The sequence below is a fragment of the Cyphomyrmex costatus genome, unplaced genomic scaffold, assembly GCF_001594065.2.
Source record: "Cyphomyrmex costatus isolate MS0001 unplaced genomic scaffold, Ccosl1.0 scaffold51, whole genome shotgun sequence".
In the NCBI taxonomy this organism is placed as follows: Eukaryota; Metazoa; Arthropoda; class Insecta; order Hymenoptera; family Formicidae; genus Cyphomyrmex; species Cyphomyrmex costatus.
The window spans coordinates 1,446,925-1,470,047 of NW_017279354.1; the positions used below are offsets into that span (position 1 = coordinate 1,446,925).

At 34.8% G+C, this 23,123-nt stretch overlaps 1 protein-coding gene across 1 annotated transcript in view; it reads right to left on the minus strand.

Annotated features, from left to right (window-relative positions):
• The window catches only part of LOC108778742 (uncharacterized), a 175,637-nt gene that overhangs the window by 53,292 nt on the left and 99,222 nt on the right, over positions 1 to 23,123 (minus strand). The window contains exons 3-5 of the mRNA XM_018545995.1: positions 19,770 to 19,990; positions 12,003 to 12,141; positions 3,038 to 3,187 (exon numbers count right to left, since the gene is read on the minus strand). Of these exons, the coding sequence (XP_018401497.1) occupies positions 3,038 to 3,187; positions 12,003 to 12,141; positions 19,770 to 19,990 (510 nt within the window). The remainder of the gene's footprint in view (positions 1 to 3,037; positions 3,188 to 12,002; positions 12,142 to 19,769; positions 19,991 to 23,123) is intronic.

Below are 23,123 nucleotides of genomic sequence, written 5' to 3' on the forward strand. Positions count from 1 at the left end.
AACAAAGAAGTTTATATATTTCGCAACAATATGACTTTATAAATATAAAATGAAAGAGCTGACTGGTTCGTTCTCTACGTACACAAATTTAAAAAAGTTAAAGATAGAATTTTCACATGTATAAGTAAATCCACACACTCTTGCTTGATTAAAAGTCACATAAAGATTATATAATGCAAACATTACACAACTTACACGTCTAATTGACTCTTTAATGTGAGATATAATAAGTAGAGAGAGAATCTGCTATTTCAAATTCGCGTTCAAACATTTTTATACAATACTATATATTTATAAAATATATTTTATAAAATATCTGTGAAATTTTGCTTACATCGTTTATGATTTAAGGAAAACACTGCAAGGCGTTGTTTCCGTTATTGAATAAGATTTAGAAAAGCTGGTCGACAATGCACAACCGCGTCGAAGAAAGAATAAGAATTTATCGATCCGACTTCACGCAGAATGACAGAAAAGACGAAATCCAAGGAAGAGCAGGAAGTCTTCGGAGTTTCCGATACTCTTTTGTGCAAGAAAATGTACGTATCGCTCACGTCGACCTAAGACGTGACGACGCGGCGCGTCGTGAAGGGATATCAAGGCGACCACAAGCCATTCATAGCAAAGGAGCACGAAAAAGCACTATTATAACGCGGCACCATTTCATAGATTTTGTTCCTTATTGTTGCACTCAAGCGGCAAGCAACCTTTCAACCCTTCGCGTTAAAGGGTAGCTCTACGAGTTGGTGGATGATGACCGGACAAGTGGACCAAGGAATTGTGCGGGATAGAGAGATTTATTGGATCATCGTGGACAGAGCCGAGCTATTCATACAACTGTAAAACCAGAATTTCCTTTGCCTACAAAAGGAACGGAAATGATATTTTCCCTTAAGAAGAGTAAAAAGAGCAAATAAATAAAGTCTTTTCTCATAAAGTTAAGAGTAACTGATTTTTCTTTTACTAGTTTTGTTTCTAAAATTAGTTAGCTATAACTAATGGGGTCATAAGAATCATTCTATTTATATACGCGATTTACAATTAGTTTACAACAAAAAATTACTTTAAACTGGACTAAATAATCAAGGTTTAATGTTGAAAAATTTTTTTTAACAATTATGACATCGTTTTCAACATCCTAAAAGACATAAAAAAAACATGTCTGATTTAAAGTAATTAAGTTAGAAAAACACATCTTTTTAAATTAGTGTTATTATTTCAATAATTAAAGTAATGAAATTAAAAGAGCCATAAAATTGAAAATAAAGGAATAGCAAAGACCGGTTAAATGAATAAGAACATCCGTGAACAACAACGTTTCAATGTTTCAGAATTAAATGGTATCGTTAAAGTATCAGTAGTATGGTCTTCGCTGTGAACCGTTCTCGTTTATGTTCTCTCGTTCGGTGTTCTCTTCGTGCGCTTTCGTAGGAATCGATTGATTGGACAGGACAAAAAGTCGTCATGGGAACGCGAGCGGTCGACCGGAGCATTCATTCGCGAGTTAAAAGAATTTACTTTGAAAAGTTAAATAAAACCACGTCTTGGGAACGAGAGGCAGGCAGCTCCTTCATTCTACCTGAATTAAAAGTAAGCGGCGTGCGCCTCTCTCGACGCGCGAACGCGAATAACAAGCTTTCCCGATATCAAACGTCACATTTAGCTCCCAAATGCATCTGTCGGTCATTGAATTATCCCGCTCCATTTGGAAAACACTCGACTTCTTTTTCTAAAAAATACCCTGCGGGAAAACTCACTTTAATTTTCTCTTCCCACATCACCCGAACCTCATCCGAAACTTCGGCAGCTACGGAAGAAAGAGTCGCAATCTCGTCGCCGCAAGTATGACAATAAACTAGGACAAACATCGACTCGAAGGCTTTTCTGCAGAAAAACTCATCGACAAACAGAAGAAATGAACGACAGAGATTATTGATCGATCTTCGTTATATCACTAGAAACTAAAGCGTCCGAAAAATTCTACACAATAGAAATGGTTTTGCTGAAGTATCTAAAAATTTTGCTTATAGATACAGATCAGAAAATAAATTTTGTTGAACTATCAAAATAAATATGTAGGACACTCAGACTGGTTACTAGAATGTCAAAACTTTTTGTGACATACATCATGCCTTCTAAATTTCTACAAATTTATTTTGATGGTTCAACAAAATTCTCAGATCAGTATATTCAGCTGAATTTTTAGATACTTTAGCAAAATTGTTCTTTCCATACAGTTTTACAATTACATATTAATATAAATAAATTCTTTACTCGATCTTTCTGTTTAATGTAAATAAAAACGTTGACAAAAATGATCATTATAAGAAGAATTGTGACAATCTTGATCTCGTGTAAAGTTATTCGAAAGACAAGAACGACAGCACTTTGATTGCAGCACTGCTTAACATGCTTGAATTTTCTACATAATTGTTTACATATTCTGACAAAATATCTACATTTTTTATTTCACACTGAAGAAAGAGTTAGAATTTTTTGAGTTAAATCAATTTATAATTCTAATTGAGATAACCAAAATTCTGATCAATACAATCAAAATCTTCTGATTTATCCATTTTTAATCAGAAATTTCACTCAGTGTAGCAAAATCGTTCTTTCCGTGTGTTTGATCGTGCAGAATTTCACTTTGGTATTTGTGCACAATATATAACGGATACCATTACTTTAATAACACGCGGAATTTATATCTGCGTAAATAAATACTTAATATCAGCTGTAATCTCGGAAAATGTGGTCACTAACATTTCTTACGAAGCGAATGACGTAGGTACATATAACGACGGCAACATAAAACCAAGATGATACCGAGACGTGAAGAGTATACGCGTTAAGTTCACAATTTTATGTTCGATTACTTATTACTTTAATAACAAGTAATACGATGTTAAATAGACGTATCACAAATGTCATATAATTTCGATGAAAAAAGAAAAAATTTTAAAAACTAGTTATAATAAATTGTGAATTATAATTAATGGAGGGAGGCAAGATGTTGTTAATTAATGACGGTACTTACTTTCTTCTTGCACGCCCAGCGGCTGCGGACACTGCAGGGACTCGTATTGCGTTCTACCGAAGGCAGCACTGAAAATCGCCACCCTCTGGCCAGGATGGCAAACGAGATTGACGACTTCGTTCTCGCAAGCCACCTTACTCCTGAACTCATCTGAAACCACAAAACCAGCTTTTAATAAAGCGACCATCGCGCTATATATCGTCGCCGTTATTGCCGCAAAACGTAATTATATTCGCGACGCGACGCCAGTTTATGAAGTATACCTTATTAGCGAGCAACCATAATACTTGTTTCTCATTGTTTTCGCAACAAGAGCTAAAAAAAGGGACAAGAAAACTTTCTATTTTGTCGGAAATTGCGCCAAATCGTGAGTTCCGTGAATGAATCTCCATAAGAAACACGATCGCTTTTTTACGAACGGGCGTTTCCTTAGGGTGAAAGGACAGACGTTGTCTACTCGTCTCGTTACGACCGTAACGTTGCATTCGCGAATTTCAATGAACCGGAATGGCTTGCAGCTGCCGATAGTACGTTTTTGCGTTGCTCTCCCTGCGGGGTGCAGAGATCGCGTCGCATTGGGAAGTTTCTTGCGATGGACGCAGTTTGCGAGCTTACGGATTGCCGACACTTGATCTTGTGTGCCGATATATTATATAATTGTGAATATCTGATAAACGAAGGTAATCGCGATTCCTGCCAATTTTTTAATATTATCATATTTTAAATATTTTTTAAGAAACAAAAATTTCATTGCATATGCAGCTCCCTTATTTCAAAAGTGGTATTGATTGTTAATCGCTGAAACTCTTTAAAAAATCATTATACTTGCCGCTATATTTTTCAAAAAGAAGCTAGAACTCTATAAATAGAACTTTCGAGAATTAAAGTTGAGGCGTTAATTTTACATGCCCTTAAAAATGACATAACTAAGATAAAAATGATTTTTGAATTGTTATAAATAATAATTAAATAAACATTACTCTATCAAAAGCATCAAAAGTATTAACTTTATAAAAAATTGTCAAAGCGTCAATTTTTTAAGAATTGTGAAACGAAAATGACAAAAATGTCAATATTATTTGATCAGTCGATAATTGTCTGTCAAATTCAAAAAGAGTTGTTTCCCTTTTCTGCGAAACTTAATTTTTTGAATTGTGTCACTTTTGAAATAAGAGAGTGATATGTGAATCAATCAATACTAATAAAAAATTATGAATAAGTTATTTGTCAGAGATGCTGGAATGACTAAATTATCGACATTACAGTCGTATTAAAGTAGACGCAAAATTAGATTTTAGTATAAAGTCCACTGCATCATCTCCTAATATTGCTTTCACTCTAATCTCTCTCTCTCCTGTAAAAGAATTTTTGATTCCATTGAGTCAATTCTGCGAAAATTTTATAGCAATGTAATGTCGATAATTTTTGATCACTCCAGCATCCCTTTATAATCCTATGAAAATCGTTCACAAAATGAGGATTAAGTGTAATTACGAGTATTATCGACAAAACATTCATATTTTTTACGGATCTATTTCCACAGATTTTGTACCATTTGTAAATAAAAAAATCATAATGCTGGCTGTCTTCTTTAAAACGATTGCTTTCTATGAAAAAATTATTTATTTTCTTATTTCTTTTGCCATCGTAAACTTACAATTAAATGTGTTATTAAACGCGGTCCTGCCGCAGCAGAATAGGCAATAAAAATTCCGGATGTTGTCCGGTGCATCCACCCGTGTTCGAGTACAGCGAAACACCGTGGTAACTTGTTGATGTATCGCGGTTTTGTTGCGGAAGAACAAGTTTGACCATAACCCAACGATCCCACGCGTCGGGCAACATCTTTTCATACCGCGACCATGTTTCTTAGCCACGCACGGAAGTCGGCGGGTGCACTTATGCCTGAGATAAAGTGTTATGCCCTGCTTTATTGAGTTGGCAATTTACGGTGGTTGCCATCGCTGGCTTTCGAACTTGTTCCACCAGCGAACCGAGGCCAATGGCTATCACCGCGATTTAAGGTGAAATTACGTGCAGCACGAGGCCGTGCACACATTGTTTGGCGCTATAGCTTCATCAGCGTGCCAAAACCAACATAAATGATATCAGCTAATCCTACGAATCCGCTGTATCAGCCAGTTTTGTCTTTACTTCGTACTACCATAAACATTGGCTGACCTACATCTAGTTTCATTTTTTTCTACCCCATATTTTCGCTCCTCTGACAAAAATATCGCGTTTTTCTGGATTCATACATATTTTTCGTTTTCTCTCTACGCGCGTATACAATCTGCAACGACCTTTAACTAACAAGGACAGTACTGATACAGTTTTCCTATGGCCAGAACTACCAATCTCTATATTATATAAAGAACAGAAAAATTAAAATAGTAAATTGTAACTTTAAAACTCTGTAAATTCAATTTTAATATAAAATGAAACAGATATTACTCTCTCCTTTATGTCCTTTAACGCGTATTCTTCTTCTTCATAAAATTTTATCAATATAAAATTCAATTGGTCTACTTTTAATATCATATTTAAATATTTTTCATTCAATATCGTTTATATTTTCAACATTGTACTGTAGTACTTTTAAAATTCCAATCTTGATAAATCGTATTTTTCTAATCTAAATTTATATATTTTCCATTTACAATGTCCTATATACGACCAGTAAGTATATTTAATCTAAACTTTTTAATGAACAGATATGTTATTATTGTTTTATTAAAACAAAAAGTTTTCTGTTCTATAATAGTAATGATAAAAGTTTGTATTGTTCTCATATGTATATTTCAGTCACGACACTTCAAATCCCCCGAAATTGGCGTAAAGTACGTACCTAATTCTTTAGGCTACAGCTATAGCATCCAAAAGTTAAACTAACTTGAATTAATCTGGCTGTAAAATAAAAGGTAATGTCATCGTGATACTATAATACCATAAAAAAAAGGTCGACTTTAAAACGCGGAGATGGTCTACTCTTTTTAATACATACAATCTTCCATGTTATCTATGGCGCATAAGATTATGTCGGTTCACGCTTTCCTAAGATTTTCTTACGGAAGATACCATCCGTATCGCGCTGTTACGACCACGTTACATGCAAACGAAAATCGCCACGCCATACCTGCAGGAACTCTCTCGAGGTTCGTATCCACGTAAAAGTGGCCAGCGCTATCCAATGGACATATCAAAGAACGGGGCGTCAATGGCCCGTGAAATTTCACCCGGAAGAGCGAATTCATGGTATACGCGAGAGAGATCGCGGAACTTCCTTATTGCCGTGGTGGGATACTCTGTAGAGCTCATGCAAGAAAGAGAGAGAGAGAGAGAGAGAGAGAGAGGTGGGGGGAAGGGGAGAGAAAGAGAGAGAAATGTCCAGTCTGGGGTTTTAATTGGCAAAAAAGAGGAAGCCGCGCCATGGCGAAGAAGAGTGGTGGAAAGAGGGTGGAAAGGGGAGAGAGGTAATTCCCTCGACGACGGACTACTCGAAGCGACAATGGAGCCGGCTCCTCGCTTTTTCAGCAAAAGGCCAGGGCTTCGATCGACCTACTTTTCCTGACATCGATGGAATCTCTAGTTTCCACGTATGTACGTGCGCATGGGGCGAGGGTGAGAAAGGAGGTAAACGCGAACGAATACGTGCCCTTCTCTTTCCGACAGGGCACGTCGGTACCCGGCGCGGTCCGTGTACGCCGAATGGAATTCTTTTCAAGGTACGTCCGGCCCTTTTTCGAACACTCTACTTCGGTGCGGTGTGAACGCGAATAACGCGGAGAAAGAATACGTGTCGAGGGTGACCGACAAACCCAAGGAGCTGATAAAGATGGTCTATTAGAGTCTGAGATGGGTGAATCTCACGTTATGTGTAATAATGACCTCTGTAAAAGGATTGGAATTAAAAAGTAGATTTTAAAAGAACACACGAAAAGTAATAAAAACAAATGGAGTGGCACATTTATACGAACTACACTGGTTGACAATGATTTTGTTAAATAAATAATATTAGTTCTTATGTATCTTTTATGCTGATTCTGGAAATGAGATTAGAACTTATCCTACGGTTTTTTTTTTTGTAACTGACATAACTCTTTCTAATAAAAACTTATATGTTTTGCTAACAGAACAGCTCGTTGTATGGTATCATTTTCTTAATTAAAATGATTTTTTTGTTTTCGAAGCCTTTTATAAATAGAAAGTTATGTTAAATTCAATGATTTCCTATAGATCATTTATTATGTATCTCTAAGCAAAAGAAATAGAGTAATTTTTTAATGCATGTTACTCAAAAATTCTATCCTTATATTTACTAGTAAATAGATTGAAATCAATGCAAAATATACTATAAAAATACTTTATCGAATCAATTTAACGTAACTGCAATTATGTCGATGAATGTTATTAAGTCAAACTTATGCGATAAACAATTCCATTATTCTGTAATTAATGCAATAATATATTTCAAGCAATATATGACCTTCAAAATAAAATTGCATCAATAAACCAAAAATCAGAATCTTAAAAATATGCTTGTATTCATTAATCGCGTTCAGGTGCAAGAACATTATCCGATTGCGATCTGAGTGCACATTATACACGATGCAAATCTCATCGCGGTGCAAAACATGAAGTAACCTCGTTTATTCCTCATTACATCGATCATCGGTTGGATAAACAAAGCAAAAATTGATTAGACAGATTAAGCACGTTTGTATAAGCGGCTTACAGTTGTGCGTGTGTACATCAGTGCAATAAGTGGCACGTGTTGTCGCCGGATAGATTTGCGGGCGACGCGTGAGGTGTCGGCTGGCTTTGGCATGTAACGCGACACCTGTAATATGTAATCGCCCCGTTGATATATTACAGAGGACAACCGCGTTAGCCACGTACAAGCGTCATCCCAGTACTCGCGTTTCATTTTTGGATGAAGTGACGGATGTAAATACACGAAACGCAAATATACATTTTAATGGATTCGCGAATAGAACTTTATTTGGGAATAACGGATTTTTCCTTTTTTTTCTATCTAGTACGATAAAAATGTGGGGTAAAATCATTGAACGTATACGTATCTACGTCTATATGTGATGTAAGCAGAATTTCAAGAATTTAATTTGACATAACATTAATTAATTTGTAGATGTATCGTATTGTTAGAGAATAATGAGAAAACAGTTTACCTGAAAATGTCATTATAATTAAAATAAAATTATAGAAATATGAAATTGTGCAATTTGCATTCAATGTGTTACACAACGAATTTACACAAAATAATAAAAGTATTATAACGTTGTGGTAACAAAGTTGCGTGCACTGCGTTTGCAGTGAACACGCATATGTTATTCCAGATAATAAAAACTGCGGCAAGAGAATAAACTTTTGTCTAAAGCGTTGCCATTATCGTCATATTTCCTACGTGTCTGTTAGTGAACTGCAAAGTGCAACCGCATGCTTTCTAAATGACTGCTTGTAGTTTTTATTTCGTCGTTATATGCGACATTATATTCTAAAAAAAAAGAAGGAAATTAAAGTAAAAGTTTTATGAAATGAACGTTTTACGGGACACATATGGGATTCTCGCTTATAGTTTTCTACACTCATCATTTCACGTCCAGAAAATTACGCGTTATGCTTAAGCCGTGCTCTCAACAGAACTATCAGTGCGAAAAACGATGCACGAAATAATTTGCATTACACAATCTGTCTTCAAAGTTTTATAAATTAAAGCAACATTATAAATTTGTCCTCTTTCATGTTTTCCATAAAGTAAAATTAATCAATGTTTATATGATTATATACTTTACATTATTATCTATACTTTATACTATTTATTAGTATACCTTACATTATTACTCTGGAAAAGTAATGACTTAATATGAGAATTTTTCAGAACACGATCATTAAATACATCTACTAAATAATAAAACGCTTATTTCAATAATAAGTTTATTTGGAATCTCTGTTTTTGCCTTTTTCAAAAATTCATCCGTTTAATACATAGTTACATTGTGTATCTACAAATTATTTGCCATATATATTATCGATCTATATTATTTGTCCACTTTTAAAAATAATTTTACTATTGCGGCACAACTCAAAATACGATTTTATGTATGTACCACGTAATAAATGAACATACACGAGTTATATGGATTAATAATTAATGTATAATAATTTTTACTATTAATATAACTTTACATAATATTAAATATTTGAAGTGTTCTTCAAAGAATTGTAAATTAACTAAAGTGTATATTATCTCAATTAGTCTAAAATAAATAGTTTACCCTTTATTTTGACTTTTTCCTTTTGTGTAGATCGTTTCTAATAAAGAAATTAATTTTAAAGTGCTTCTTGCGTTGGATTACAATCTTTTTATAGACATTAAGGATTATTCTAGAAGATCTTAAGGCAAGAACTTTCGAAATGGTATTCAAAGCCATTGTCTTCTATATTACACGGCGCAAATACGCCGAGAAAACTTCTCAGCCTCGCTCGCCATAATATGTACTCTCGTTTCCCGAACTTTTCTTCGTATCTGTTCAAATGTTCTACGTTTCTGCATTCACTGTTCTTTTGAAAACGATCTCGTAGCCTGATTGCGAAGCTTGTTAAGCAAAAATTTTTTTGTAAGTTACTCTACAATCAAATAAGAATTGAATTAAATGTAGTATTTTTTATTTTATTGATTAAATGCTACTCTTACTGCACACACACATTTAAACATATATTAATCTATGTTTCATTTCTTAATTATTTATAAATTAAAATGTTTATTGATAGTTATAAAAAATGCTGCACACAAATTACTTTAAAAATTTGACGTTTTAAAATATAGCATATTTTATTTTATGATTTTTAGCAATACTTGTAGATAAAAAAATATTCGTTTCAAAAGGTGTGCAAAATATCACATTTTTAAAAATAACTTTTATATCATGTCTTGTTAAAAATATTCATATATGGTTACACAGAAATAAAATATAGAAAATAATGCATTTAATACTTCAATATTATCAGATATGTTTTGGTGCAAATGGTATAAAAAAGTATGCGTAATATTTTTAAAAGTGTAACATGTGCAACATGATAAATTCACAATTTAAAGTATAAATCTATAACAGATTGTAAATAATCGAACTAGTATGTAAAAATTGTGTATATTGCTTCCCATTCAGAGAGATCAAAAAATAAATTTCAATAAACCCCCTACAATATGTTTAATATTCGACTACAATAACACGAAATTAAACCCAAAGCAAAAATTTTAGGCGGTTGGTATGATCGATACTATAAATGTATAAAATTCTAAAAACTGTAGGTAAAAAATTTTTTTAATTTTTCTGTATCTCTCTCTTTCTCTCATCATCATAAAAGGCGGAGGTTCACTTGCATTACAAACAGAACAATTTAGAGAACTTAGGTATAATTTTCATAGCATTAATAGGTAAGGAAATAAATCTTTTCTAGAAACTGTGAGAGAAATAAAAGAAATAAAAGCATTCCACGACTTTATTATTCGACATTCCCATATCGTATCGAACTAAAACAAACTGGTCACGAAACTAGATTTCTTGCGCTTATGTTCTGCCGGTAACCTTTTTCAACGCACGAAACTGACACACCTTTGTTCTGGAGAGTGATTTAACGCTGCCAGCAATGCCCCGAAAAAGCACTTGGATTTACCGTGTGCACAGTAAACAATGAGATGACTGTGGCTTGAGCACGAGCTGCAGGAACTAGTGCGAACCTACAGAATGTAAAACGCGCCGCGATGGAGTATTTGCTATACCCCGTAGCAAAAATTACTTGAAGCTTGTTACTGCAACAGGTTGTCCTCATTGCTTTACGTATAGATGCGTAAGTATAAACCTCTGATATCATTGTTCAAACGCATTTTGTTACTTACGCTGAGCTTCTCATAGTAAATACAGTGAAATTCTATGTGCATTACAAAAGAAAAATTTATAAACGTCGATGTCTAAAACAAAAGTATAAAAATTTGCTCTTCAAAAATAGACAAATAAATTATTACTATTTTATTTAGGATTAAATATTTCCATTTTTGTAAACATTATATATTACCTTATTATTAATTATCTATTTATCTATGTAGAACACTAATTGTAAGAGTAGGCGAGAATGAGAATAATATTGTTGCAGTATATCAGAGTGATAACCTTGCATTTCTCGCATCCATTGATGTATGCTATAACATGTAACCATAGGCCGCACATACTATTTAAAGAATAAATACCAATGCACAAGTTTAATGAAAATAATTTTTATTTTTAGCCAAAAAGCGATTCGGCATTGCAGCAAATAAATTTGCATAGCAAGGGGATCTTATTTTTTGTTTAGTTATAATTTATACTGATAATATATAAATATTAATTGTAGTTTAAAGCCAAATGATTATTATATAAAAATATTGTTTAAATAAAAAGACTTCTAATGATAAATAATCGTTGATTTTATTTAAGTCTTCCCACTCGCCCTCAATAAAATTAAGGCATTCGTTAACAAATTAAATCTTAATAGCAAGTTATATTATTTATAGCCAAACTGCGGTTTTTCGGTTTGAATTCGTATTCAGTCTCAGAATAATCGCAAAATTACGTTTTTACCCGCAGTAAATATTCCCGCAGCCACCGGAATCGGTCGGAATTTGCCAGATCACGTCGCACCTGGGAATTTCCTTGCGAGTCTCCCGCCGATCCGTTGTGCGTGTCGCGCAAGGAATTTCATCGATATCACCGGTTCTTATGCGAGCGGCGAACTAACCTAATGCTCGATGTTCGCATAAAAAGGAATCGGATGTCTCGGAGAAAAACGATTCCTTTTCTCTCTCTCGAAGGCGCAGCTCGATCTCGCATCTGCTCGCGCACGTTCGCGCATGCATCCGTGTGCATGTAAGTGTGGGTGTATCTGCATGTATATGGATGAGGGTACTTACAGGGACGGCATTTGTAGGCGACCTCGATGTACTTCCGTAATCCGGGACAAGGATCACCTTGGAAAGTCTTCGGGTCAGTGTTGAACTTGCACTGCCGCTTTTTTTGACAGACTCCAACCACCATCTGCAACAGTGAGTGCTAACGCGTCAATGAGAAGATCCGTTCACTTTGCGGTTAGAAACGATAAGAATTACAAAAGATATCACATTATATCTTTTCCGATTTTTTTCGAGCATCAAATCGCGCTGTTAAAAAATATTGCAAGTATATTATACTTTTTAACATAATACATTACAAAAGTAATATCCTATGAATATTTAATTTAACTATAAAATAAATAATTTATAATAAAAAAAGAAAAGTATTTTAGCGCGGAAGAGACACATAAATATATAATACCATTTTATGTGTTAAATTATTTGTTAAAATAATTAAAATATTTGAAAAAAGCAAAAGCTGTTAACATTTTTTAGCATTTTTAAAAATAAGTAATACAAATATATCTCACAATTATTGAGCAATTATACACAAATAATTAGAGCAAAAAAGAAATCCAACAGAGATTAATATGATAATATGAACAAACTGCAAATGCAATAGAATAATCTAGTTCGATGCTGCTTTGAAGACTAAAATTACAGTGAAACCCTTTAGCGCGATTATTGCAATTGATATAAAAGGTATTCATTTAGATAAAAAAAGCATATCAAAGACGGTAGACAAACTGTGACAACTTCAAATTAAACCAGTTAGCTTTTACATGAAATAAAGACTTAATTTTGCAGCCAAACCTTTTCACCGACGAGTTTGAGTTTGAAATGAGATTATTTTTGCTTTTTTCATGAAAAGCTGTCGGACAAAGTAAAACTAATATCGTTGAGGTCGACCTACGTAACAAAATCATATGCTATGTGCCAATATTTGCGAGAATAAATCGACAAGATGAGCGATGAGCTGTTCATAGAGATATAAATAAAAAAGCTTAAATTTTTAAATATCACCACATGCCACAGTGATCGAATAATAAAGAAACCCGTCACGGAATGAGAGATCCAGGTTTAAATTCTGGCTGAGATGATATTTTTCGCGATAAATTCTTTACAGTAATTTAAAGATAATAATGCTGATTAGCATCATTATCCTAAATTGCCTGTCGATTTAATTAGAGACATTACTATCCTAATTTCAGTTTAAGAATGCATTTCAAAACCAAAAATTAAATCGGCATGCAATTATTTATCGAATTGATGATATAAATTCATATCAAAATATGATTAAATACTAATCCAGCTCAAACCGAATAAGGTATTTTCCTACTGAGATCTATCATTCATTTATCGATCTCATGTCATTTATTAACGTTTAAATCTTTAAGATTAAATTTTAACTCCGTAAATCATATTATAAAGGATAAATCGCAAATATTTATAAATAGATAAAAAATATCAAAATAAGGATTATATACGAAAGTCATATAACAAACGGTTGCAACCTTTTGACAAAAAGTGAAGTAAAAACCATATTTCAACTTTCACGGAAATGCGTTTTTGACGTTACCCGGAACTGCAACAATTGGATTCTACGGAAGATAAGAACGGAAGAGATAAAATGGTGAACGAGCGCGTAAAACGAAAAAAGGTATACGGTTTTTTAATTAAGAAAATTTCCACTTGTGAGTAGTACAAAAGCATTAGCTGTCGAAAGCGAGTAACATCATCACGGGAAATCATCCTTTCGAGTTTCGCGTTCCTGAGGAGTCATTGGTTATCCGATAACGCCTGGTGATATCCGCACATCGCTGAGAATTCCAAGGATTCCATTTTCAATCGGCTAATTGCATGCAAAGGCTCGAGTTACATTGCCTTGATTACGTTAAATGCAATTTAATCGCGTTATATGAGAAACATCTTAATGAACTGAGTAGTAATTTTAGTCGGAGCGACGCATGTCAATAACAGTTCATGTCATATAAAAGGTGAAAATAAGAATATAAACCACATATTGATTTTGAGGAGATTTTAATTTTAAGAAATCTTAGCCAAAAAAATCAAACTAATTATATTTCCTTTTCGCGTTTTTAATTTCAAATTTACGTTAATAAAAAGTATTTCTACAGCATGTTAATATATTTTTTATTTCTGATTAAATTAAATTCACCCACCTCGTGTCACGTGTGATAATTAAAAATCGATGAACTCGCTCATGGAAATGTGACAAAAAAACGTTCATTGTAATAGTTGTAATATCTCGTGGGAAGGTGAAGGAAGACAGAAGAGCCAGCGTGGGAAATGTGGAAATTACGTTTCCAGGTTTCAAGCTGCTACCGACACATTCACGTTGGGATTCCCGTATGCGACTCGATCGCGTATGTGTTCTCGCGTATATACGATATCCATCTAATTATCGGCTTTTGGAGTTTCCGTCTTGGGCCATTCTCCCGCATTTCACTCCTGTATATGCGGCGAGGGTTCCCGCGGGAGAAATCGATTTTCCGCGTGCGTCGATACATTCTGACCGTTTCCATGTCGTCCGTCACTATAAGTAAACGTTTACCGTTCCGTCGAGCGACTTCGCCCCAGGGGCCAAAGTCAGGACGCGTAATTCCCTTAAACCACTACGTTTCTCTTGTATCAGGACCCGATATCGTAAACTAACAAACCAATCTCAACACAAGTAGGACCATCGCTTTGATATTAGTTGAGCTACTTCAATTTGCCGTAAAGCAACACGATTAGCAATATACAAAGCCCTCAATATGCTTCAGAAGATCCCCTCACTCATTATTCGCGCATCTTGCGATATTACTTATACGTGATGCGCGACAAGAATAAGAGTTTCGGCTCATAGTGCACTAAATATACAAAGTGCTACGGAACCAACGTAAATCCTCGGACGATAAAAGCGAGCTGTAAACTGACGGATCAGCATATCGAATCTCAATTCTTTAGACACACAGACCCCCTCGCAACAAACCCGTAAAACGATTGGTTCCAGTTCCCTCAGTCCCTCATCCAATTTCGATCAATCTCCCCTTATTCAATTATAATTTCATTTAAGTTTACTCGTTTTATAATATCCGTTGCGCTCATTTATGCGTAAATATCTCCGCGAATCCTCGTTATCGATATTTGTACATCCACTTCAGTCTCAATCTTCTTTTCAGTTCGCGATTTACATACGTTCCTCGCGAAAAACGCTTCTGCGGATGCACACGAGCGCACCCGTCGCTTTTATTCCGGCAAGCCGCGACTTTAAATTCCTACCTCTTTATGGAAGCAGCGACGTATGTCGCTGAGAAGTTGCGCAGAGGGTAAGCACTCGCGCGGAAAAGCCCTTTCGCGAGATTCGAATCGCTCGGTAAGGCACGGAGCCACTTTCGAGTCGAACTCTCCTTATGGTTCTACAGGGAATACGCCTTCATTCAGGAATACGGGCTTTCCAGTCGAAAATTCCCATGCAACCTGCAACCGAGAAAAGTACCGCCGCTCCGCGCTGAATCGTTCACGCGAAGTCGTACCGGAAATGCTTTTGTCGTGAAAACAGAAGCGTCATCAGAGTGACCAGATATTTCTCGTGTGTTGGAAGCAATAGTTCGAGCGATCGCCTTCTCGCGAATGATCTCGAACGAATCGTCAATTCTTTTATAAGTAAGTACGAATATATCGGAATATAGATTGCATTAATAAGAACTAGAAGTGCATTATGAAATACTCTCATTTTGACATCCAACATATTTTAGATGAAGTAGAAAAGTCAATACTAAGAAAAGTCATATTTTGAGAATATGATTCAATTGGACTTCTTTTATTATAGAAGAACTTGTAGCTTTACTATTTATTTCCTTTTATGACGTTTAAAGGGGAACATTCTATTAAGGAAATATAATAATATATAGATGTATTATTTATTTTAAATATGCATACATAGTTTTCACAATTTGCAATCGTATAAATTTCTGTTTATTAAATTTTATGTTGTATCTATAAATATATTTAAATTTTACACAACCTTCCTAAAATCAAAAGCAGTAAATAATAATTGAAAGTATTTTAAAACTCTATAAATTGTTCAGAGTTCACTGTAATCGTAAGTTGATCCCATATATGAGAACAGTAAATAGATTACGCACACTTCACTATGGACTTGTTTTATGAGTCGACGACCTTTTGTTAAGAGATCAAATAAATCGTTCAGGAAGAAAATTCTTCCACGGCGTCTGACCCGTTGAACTATCGACCATCATTGGTTTTCTCTGTAGTATACGTTACAATCTGCCTATAGAAAAGATCCAAAAGCGTTATAAATCCCGCAGAAAACATTACGGATAGTCATTGGCGTAAGGCGGATTATCGTGTACGTCGTAAAACTATATATATATGTATATACCTATCTGTTTTACGGTTCAATCTTTTGTAAAAGGATTAACGAAGACTCTATTTCTTAGCACGATTCTGGTAATAATATATATCACGTACATTTGTACGCATAAGGAAGACGGCAAATTTTAGCATTTTATAAAATTTATATCTTAAGGAAAGTAAGCGTCGTCGAGCGAATCGTATATCCAGTGGTTAAAAAATGTCGCGCAATGTGCAAGAGAAAGCGTAAATCTTGTGAAAAGCAAGATCTGTAGAAGAGGATAAGATCGTCGAAATAAAAGAGTTACTCCATTTTCGCATTCTGGTGGGATCATACGTACAATGGTTCCTTCCTCGGTCGGTGGAATATGAAATATGAAATCGATACGCGGACTCTCGCGAATATCACAAACCGGACGGATACTGGAGCGAAGATTTTTATTGTATACCAAAGGTAAGTTATTATATTGCAATATCGTGCGAATGACACCGCTTTTTTTTTCCCTGAGAGAATAGAAACGAAGACCATTCTGAATTACCCCAAGAGACGCTTGATCCTTCCGAAGACCGCATTGCTTAGTGACGTTAACGTAAATCTAAAACTTGTTTTATTATACATGAAAAAAACAATTTTACTAAAATGCCAGAAAATTTAATACAAAATTTAATACTATAGATACAGATCTAAAGACAATATCGTTAGACTATCAAAATAATTATATAAGACTCAAGTTGATTGCTAGAATGTCAAAACTTTTGGTAGCATTAATCATGCTTGAGAGTTCTACTTGGTTCTTTTTATGGGCATAACAAAATTGTTTTTAGATATACGTGTATCTAGCTAAATTTTTAGATATTTCAGTAAAGTCGCTTTTTTCGCCTGTACATATATCTGCAATACTAATTATAAAAGTTTCATTATAACAATGGTAAAAGTTGTATTCAATTTTTGCTTTTACATATTTAAATCGTAACTGTTATAAATAATTTAATGTTATAAATAATTTAATACCGGAAAAAGGAGACTGAAAACGTATATTCTAAGGAAACCTTTATACTCGTCATCATTTCGTCACAATCTCGTTATATTGCCGTGCCAATTTCTCCCTCTTCTCTTTAGACCGCGCGACCTCAAACGAATTTGTCAGTTGCATGCTTGGCGAAACACAGGTACCGTTTTCAGGTCAGTTACCATTATTTCGCGAACTAAGATTTTAAACCAACGTGGGATATATCCCTTTTCTCGCTCTTGCGCGAGAGATCCATAATTGCCAGTGAATTAAGTTCAAAGAAAACAAGTTTTCGTGCGGGTGCATTCTCCGCGGAATTTTCTCGCGAAGTTTCTTCCCGATGTTGCATTCCTGTTGAGAGAATAAATCGTATACGCTGATGCTTTTCTCTCGACTTCTTGACTTGCTCGATTACCATTCTCGCGAAAACTTTGCGAGAGCTCCTTTGATGATATTTACAGTTACATCTGAGTACATCTGTTTGCGTCGCCTTTGACGAAGTTTCTTCCTTTAGCTCGCTTAAATCGAACTTACTCAACAATTTTGAAAAATCACAAGGAATGAAAAATAAAATCAAAGGCGAGAATGCGGAATGTTACAGTTTTTTACATTAAATATTCATACGGAAGGAACAGTTTTGCTGGAATATATAAAATTTTAGCTACACAAATCTAAAAATAATTTTATTAGTACCATCTATTATGTATCATTAAAATAATTATGGTGGGCACTCAAATTGATCGCTAAAATATCAAAAACTTTTTCTAGCAAAGCTCATGTTAAGCTTAAAATTTTTACAAAATTATTTTAATGGTTCAATAAAATTATTTTAAGTTGTATCTAGCTAAATTTTTAGATATTTTAGCAAAATCGTTCTTTCCATAGAATTTTATATAAAATTCTTGACTGCCTTTTCACTTCGTGTAAATGAAAAAAATTGAGAAAAATGATTGACAAAATGATGATAAGAATTGTAAGTATTATGCAACAATCTCGACTTGGTGCATGTAAAATTATAGCCAAGAAAGACAGCTCTGATTCAAGCATGAGTTCATGCATTTGAGCGAGGTTTACGATGCTTGAAGCGAACGAAGGTTAACTCCAGAAGATGCGGGGCTCAGTTTACGATTCTTTCCAGTTCGGTACTCAAACGGGATAGAACAAGAAGAAGACGAAAGTGGGATGAATATATCATCCACGTCCTGTTCCGGATTAGAATCGAGGAGTTCGCGAAGAGCTAATAAATGTAAAACATTGAATAAAGTTTCGGAGTGGAAAGATAGAGAAATGAAAGTGTTGTCAGAAATGGAGCAGGCGTGAATGACGGCGTAAAATCTCCCTCAGATACACAAAAGAACAATTTGGAAGTGTCTAAAAGAGATTTGAAAATAATTTTATTGTCCACCACAAAATAATGTAGATTGTAGGAAACTCCAAGCACGATGAACAATGCTGCAAAAAGTTTTGACATTCTATAACAACCAGTTTGAAAGTCCTGCATAATTATTTTGTTGATTTCACCAAAATTATTTTCAGATCTGTATTTAACTAAATATTTAAATAACTTCAGAAAAACGTTCTTTCCATATGTATTAGAGTAGATCGAGCAATCGTGATGTCACAAAAATGTGATGTCGTAGATGTTATGAAACGGAGATGACACATCCTACATTTGATCGACGTTCGAATTCTTCAGAACTCGCGAATTTAGGCAGCTCAGATTGAACGGAGTTTGGACTCGCCAAAACTTCCTTTTGGAAGCTGAAGAGGCAGAATCGGAAGATAATCGGAATTTAAAGTACGTCCAAATATTAAACTTTCACAGGAAAATGGAATCATGTCTTACTAAGTTTAGCAAATTTGTGAAGTTCGTGCGCTACGCCATTACACTAGAAATACCTATGTGATCAGCCTTTTAACTTATGATAAAAAGAATATCACATTAAAAGCGCTCGTCGCACTTCAATCTTGACATAATTCAATATCAACTTTTATATAATAAAATTCCAATATTAGTACTGATATATAAAATTTCTAATTATTATTTTAAAAGAAAAGCTATAATATCTTATTAACATACCATAGTGTACTATAATCAATCAGAATCAGAAGATTTTAATTATATCTTTGAGAAACAAAGAAAGACTTTTGATGAGAGAAGAAAGTTAATATTGTTTTTAGTAATAATGAAAAATAATATTTCCAAAAGTTTAACTTTTCAATAAACTTTAATAAAAAAAATGTCATATTTGATTCTTTACAGCTTCTATAAGTTAATTAAATCGATCAATATATTTACGCAGCAACAATTTGCAATAAACTTGAAAACCACATACGCTGCCGCACCGCTCGATCGACATTTACTTGTTCAGAATAGGAAAATTTCATTGGCACATACCTGCACTGATTGCGGCCAGATGCATGTGTGATTCGTTGGTTTGTCCCCCGCGATCATCAGAGGAACGGACGAGTTGCATTTGCTGATGCCGTGCATTCCCGTTCTTCCATATTGAGCGTGTTCGACAAGGATGGTAGTACCAGGCGGGCATTTTAACGTCATCGTTTCCTCGTCGCAAGCCGCACGTTGATAGGTCTTCAGGGTGCCTGACAACAGGGCTATCCAATTAAAATAGAAAAACCGCACGACGCACGGACGACGTAATAATAGGATCAACGAATCAATCAGTAACGATATAAAAATCAAGGGAATAAAATCAAATTATATTAATATTATATATAATCGACAATAATCAATATAGATGGATAAAAAGCGAAATATTAAATAAATAGATGCCGCAGAAAGGTGCAATATGAGAAACAGATAAAAGAGATTCAAGCCACACGTAAATGATAGAAGAACAGAAAAAAAAAGGGTGCGCAGAAAACGTAAGCGGTCGCATATTGAAGATCGATCGATGAGCCGTAATGGCATCGCCACCACAACAGTGATCAATTTAAGGGGATTGAGAGTAATTAACGAGTGGATCAGCCGGGATTGGTTCGGTGGAGTGGGAACGGATGTATCAATGGCACAAATTCGCCCGCGAAAGCGACGTCGTTTCGTTTACACACGATACGCGGTTCAACATAGCGGGAAGCAGTCGACATTTGCGGAATTTAACGCGGAGATCGTTCGTGACGATGGAGTTTGCGAACGGAACCGCAGACGGTACCAACGTGTAAATGCAGATTCGCGCGATAATTTCGCGAGTGGCATCCAATAAAGGGCGGTACGGTCGTAGAAGTTTTCGAGGAAATAGTGAAGCGATTGTAATAGTATATACATGGCATATGTGCACACGCAGCACGCACGCACGCACGCACGCACATATGATAATAGCGAGATAACACGTGATAAAATGTGGCAATATACATTTTATTGTTAATTTATTAATTCAAGCGTTGGCACATGTAAATAATTAATAAGATAGTAACAGGTAATATAGTGTGCCAACAAACGACATTAATACAGCATTTTCAATATATAAATGCAACATTTTCAATGCACAAACGCAAAATTTTCAAGCAAGCGTGAAATAAATTAAGTATATGTATATATACATGCATGTCACCATCACCAATGCGTTAATATGTCACCATCACCGTATAGTTCAAGCGTTGTCGTCACCACCACCAAACAGCCAGATAGATAAGTACAGGCCATCGTTGCACCGTCCCGATGAGAAACATGAAAAATAAAACAGATGAGAAGCTTGTTAGTTATGTCGTGAGCAGTCACGTACGAGATGCGGAATATGCAAATTCTTCAATATTTCCTTACGCCGGCAGAAGGAACTGCGCACGGAGAAGCGAAGTCGATAATTCACGCGGCGACGAAGGAACATCTGTCTGACTCGATATTGGTCGTTTCTCCTGGCGCTCGTAGTAACGCGGCGGTAAAGCATAGGATACGCTTTCCAATTTTATTGAGTAAATTTGTAGAACCAAAGAAGATCGAAATTATGTTGATTATTCGAATATGCTCGCAATTATATTACGAGTACTATTGCGCTGTCTTTCGCAAATATTAAATACTCTTGAAGATTTTGCATAAGACATGATATTTCAACGGCGGTATCTTTTGAGTACATGTGGTGTGCTCGGTGGTGTGGCAATAAAGTTCAGCGAATGTTGTAAGAAAGTAAACATTATTTAATTAATATACAAATTATCGTTATCCTTTAAAATAATCTTCCCTAGAGGCAATACACTTCTAACGTTCGTACAGCTTGCGGAAATTCTATAAAAAATTGTAATATTTTTGAATATCACTTTAAATCTTGTTAGGTTGGTTTATCAATTCTGATTTAAAACAATACATAATATATGGCAATACAGTATATGGCAATTTCTGAGCGTTGTATTATTTGCGTTCTCTCTACCTCGATCTTGCTTTCTCCAGCAGATTTCTTTTTCTTTCCTAGACTATAAAAGAGACTCGATTTACAAACATTCAGAATGTTGTGAACGTTGTGACAACAAGATTTAAGATGATATTCAAAAATGCCATTTTCACAGTGCTTTCGCAAATTGTACGAACGTTGTCAGAAATGTATTGCCTCTAGGGGGAATTTTACTTTAAAAGACAATGTATATTCATTACACAACTTATTTGTATAAAGGGTAAATAATAATCACTGCGGTTCTAAGTGCGTAAAAATACTTTAATATCACGGTATATTTATAATACCATTAAATCATGTTTATTTTCTCATAACATTTATCGAATTTTATTGGCATACCACATATATTTCATTTTGTATTCTTTCTTATCATAAACTGTTTTCGTCGTTTTATCAAAATAAGATTAATTTTTTAATTTTAAGATTAAATTGTTAAAGCAGGAAATAATAATATATTAATTATAATTATTCTCTCTCTCTCTCTCTTTCTCGAAAACAGTTAACATAAACTTTATAGAAACACTAAATATAAAGTACCAAAAAATAAAATAATTATTACTGTCTAAAATATTCAGCTAATTAATTATCCTACACACAAAAATGAATGTTATACTATATATTTCTTGAACTATCTATTATTATAATGCATAAGTTATGCATTACTACAATATGTAACCTATGACATTGTGTAATTCTGAACTAATTCGTTACTTTTTCCATCGACAAGATTCGCAATAATGTCGTGACACAGCAACGTTGAGAAGCAGAGCGCTTCTCGACATGGTCTCTACATTGTCTTGATAACGACCGTCTTCGTCCCAGGGTCTAGATTATATGCATAAAGCCGAGCACAAAGAGTAATGCATACAAACGATTGTTGCAGCGGCAATAACAAACCTAGGTCCGCTATTACATTCCGTAGCCCTCTCCGCGCACGTTCGTAAATCAACGACTGCGAGCATGCAAACTGTAAAGCGCTGAACTGCACTAGCAGCTACTCGGGATCTTCGGAGGACCGCTGTAACTCGACTACGTGATTGGAATGACCAAGCAATTCGATATGCCCCTTGATCTCTAAAGGTGAAGAATGCGCATACACAATTCACAGGTAAAGAATGTGTGAAATTTCGCGTATCGCAATTCGATTAGATTTAATCGAGTAACTTTCTGCATGTGAGCTCTCTCTCTCTCTCTCTCTCTCTCTCTCTCTCTCTCTCTCTCTCTCTATCGCTTCTATTTTTCTCTCATTTTTACGTATGCTGAATACCGATGCTCTCTTCCATTCCTGCGTCTATTGAAATGATCACTTTGTCGCCATCTGTGCATGTCACTATTGCAAAAAGAACTTT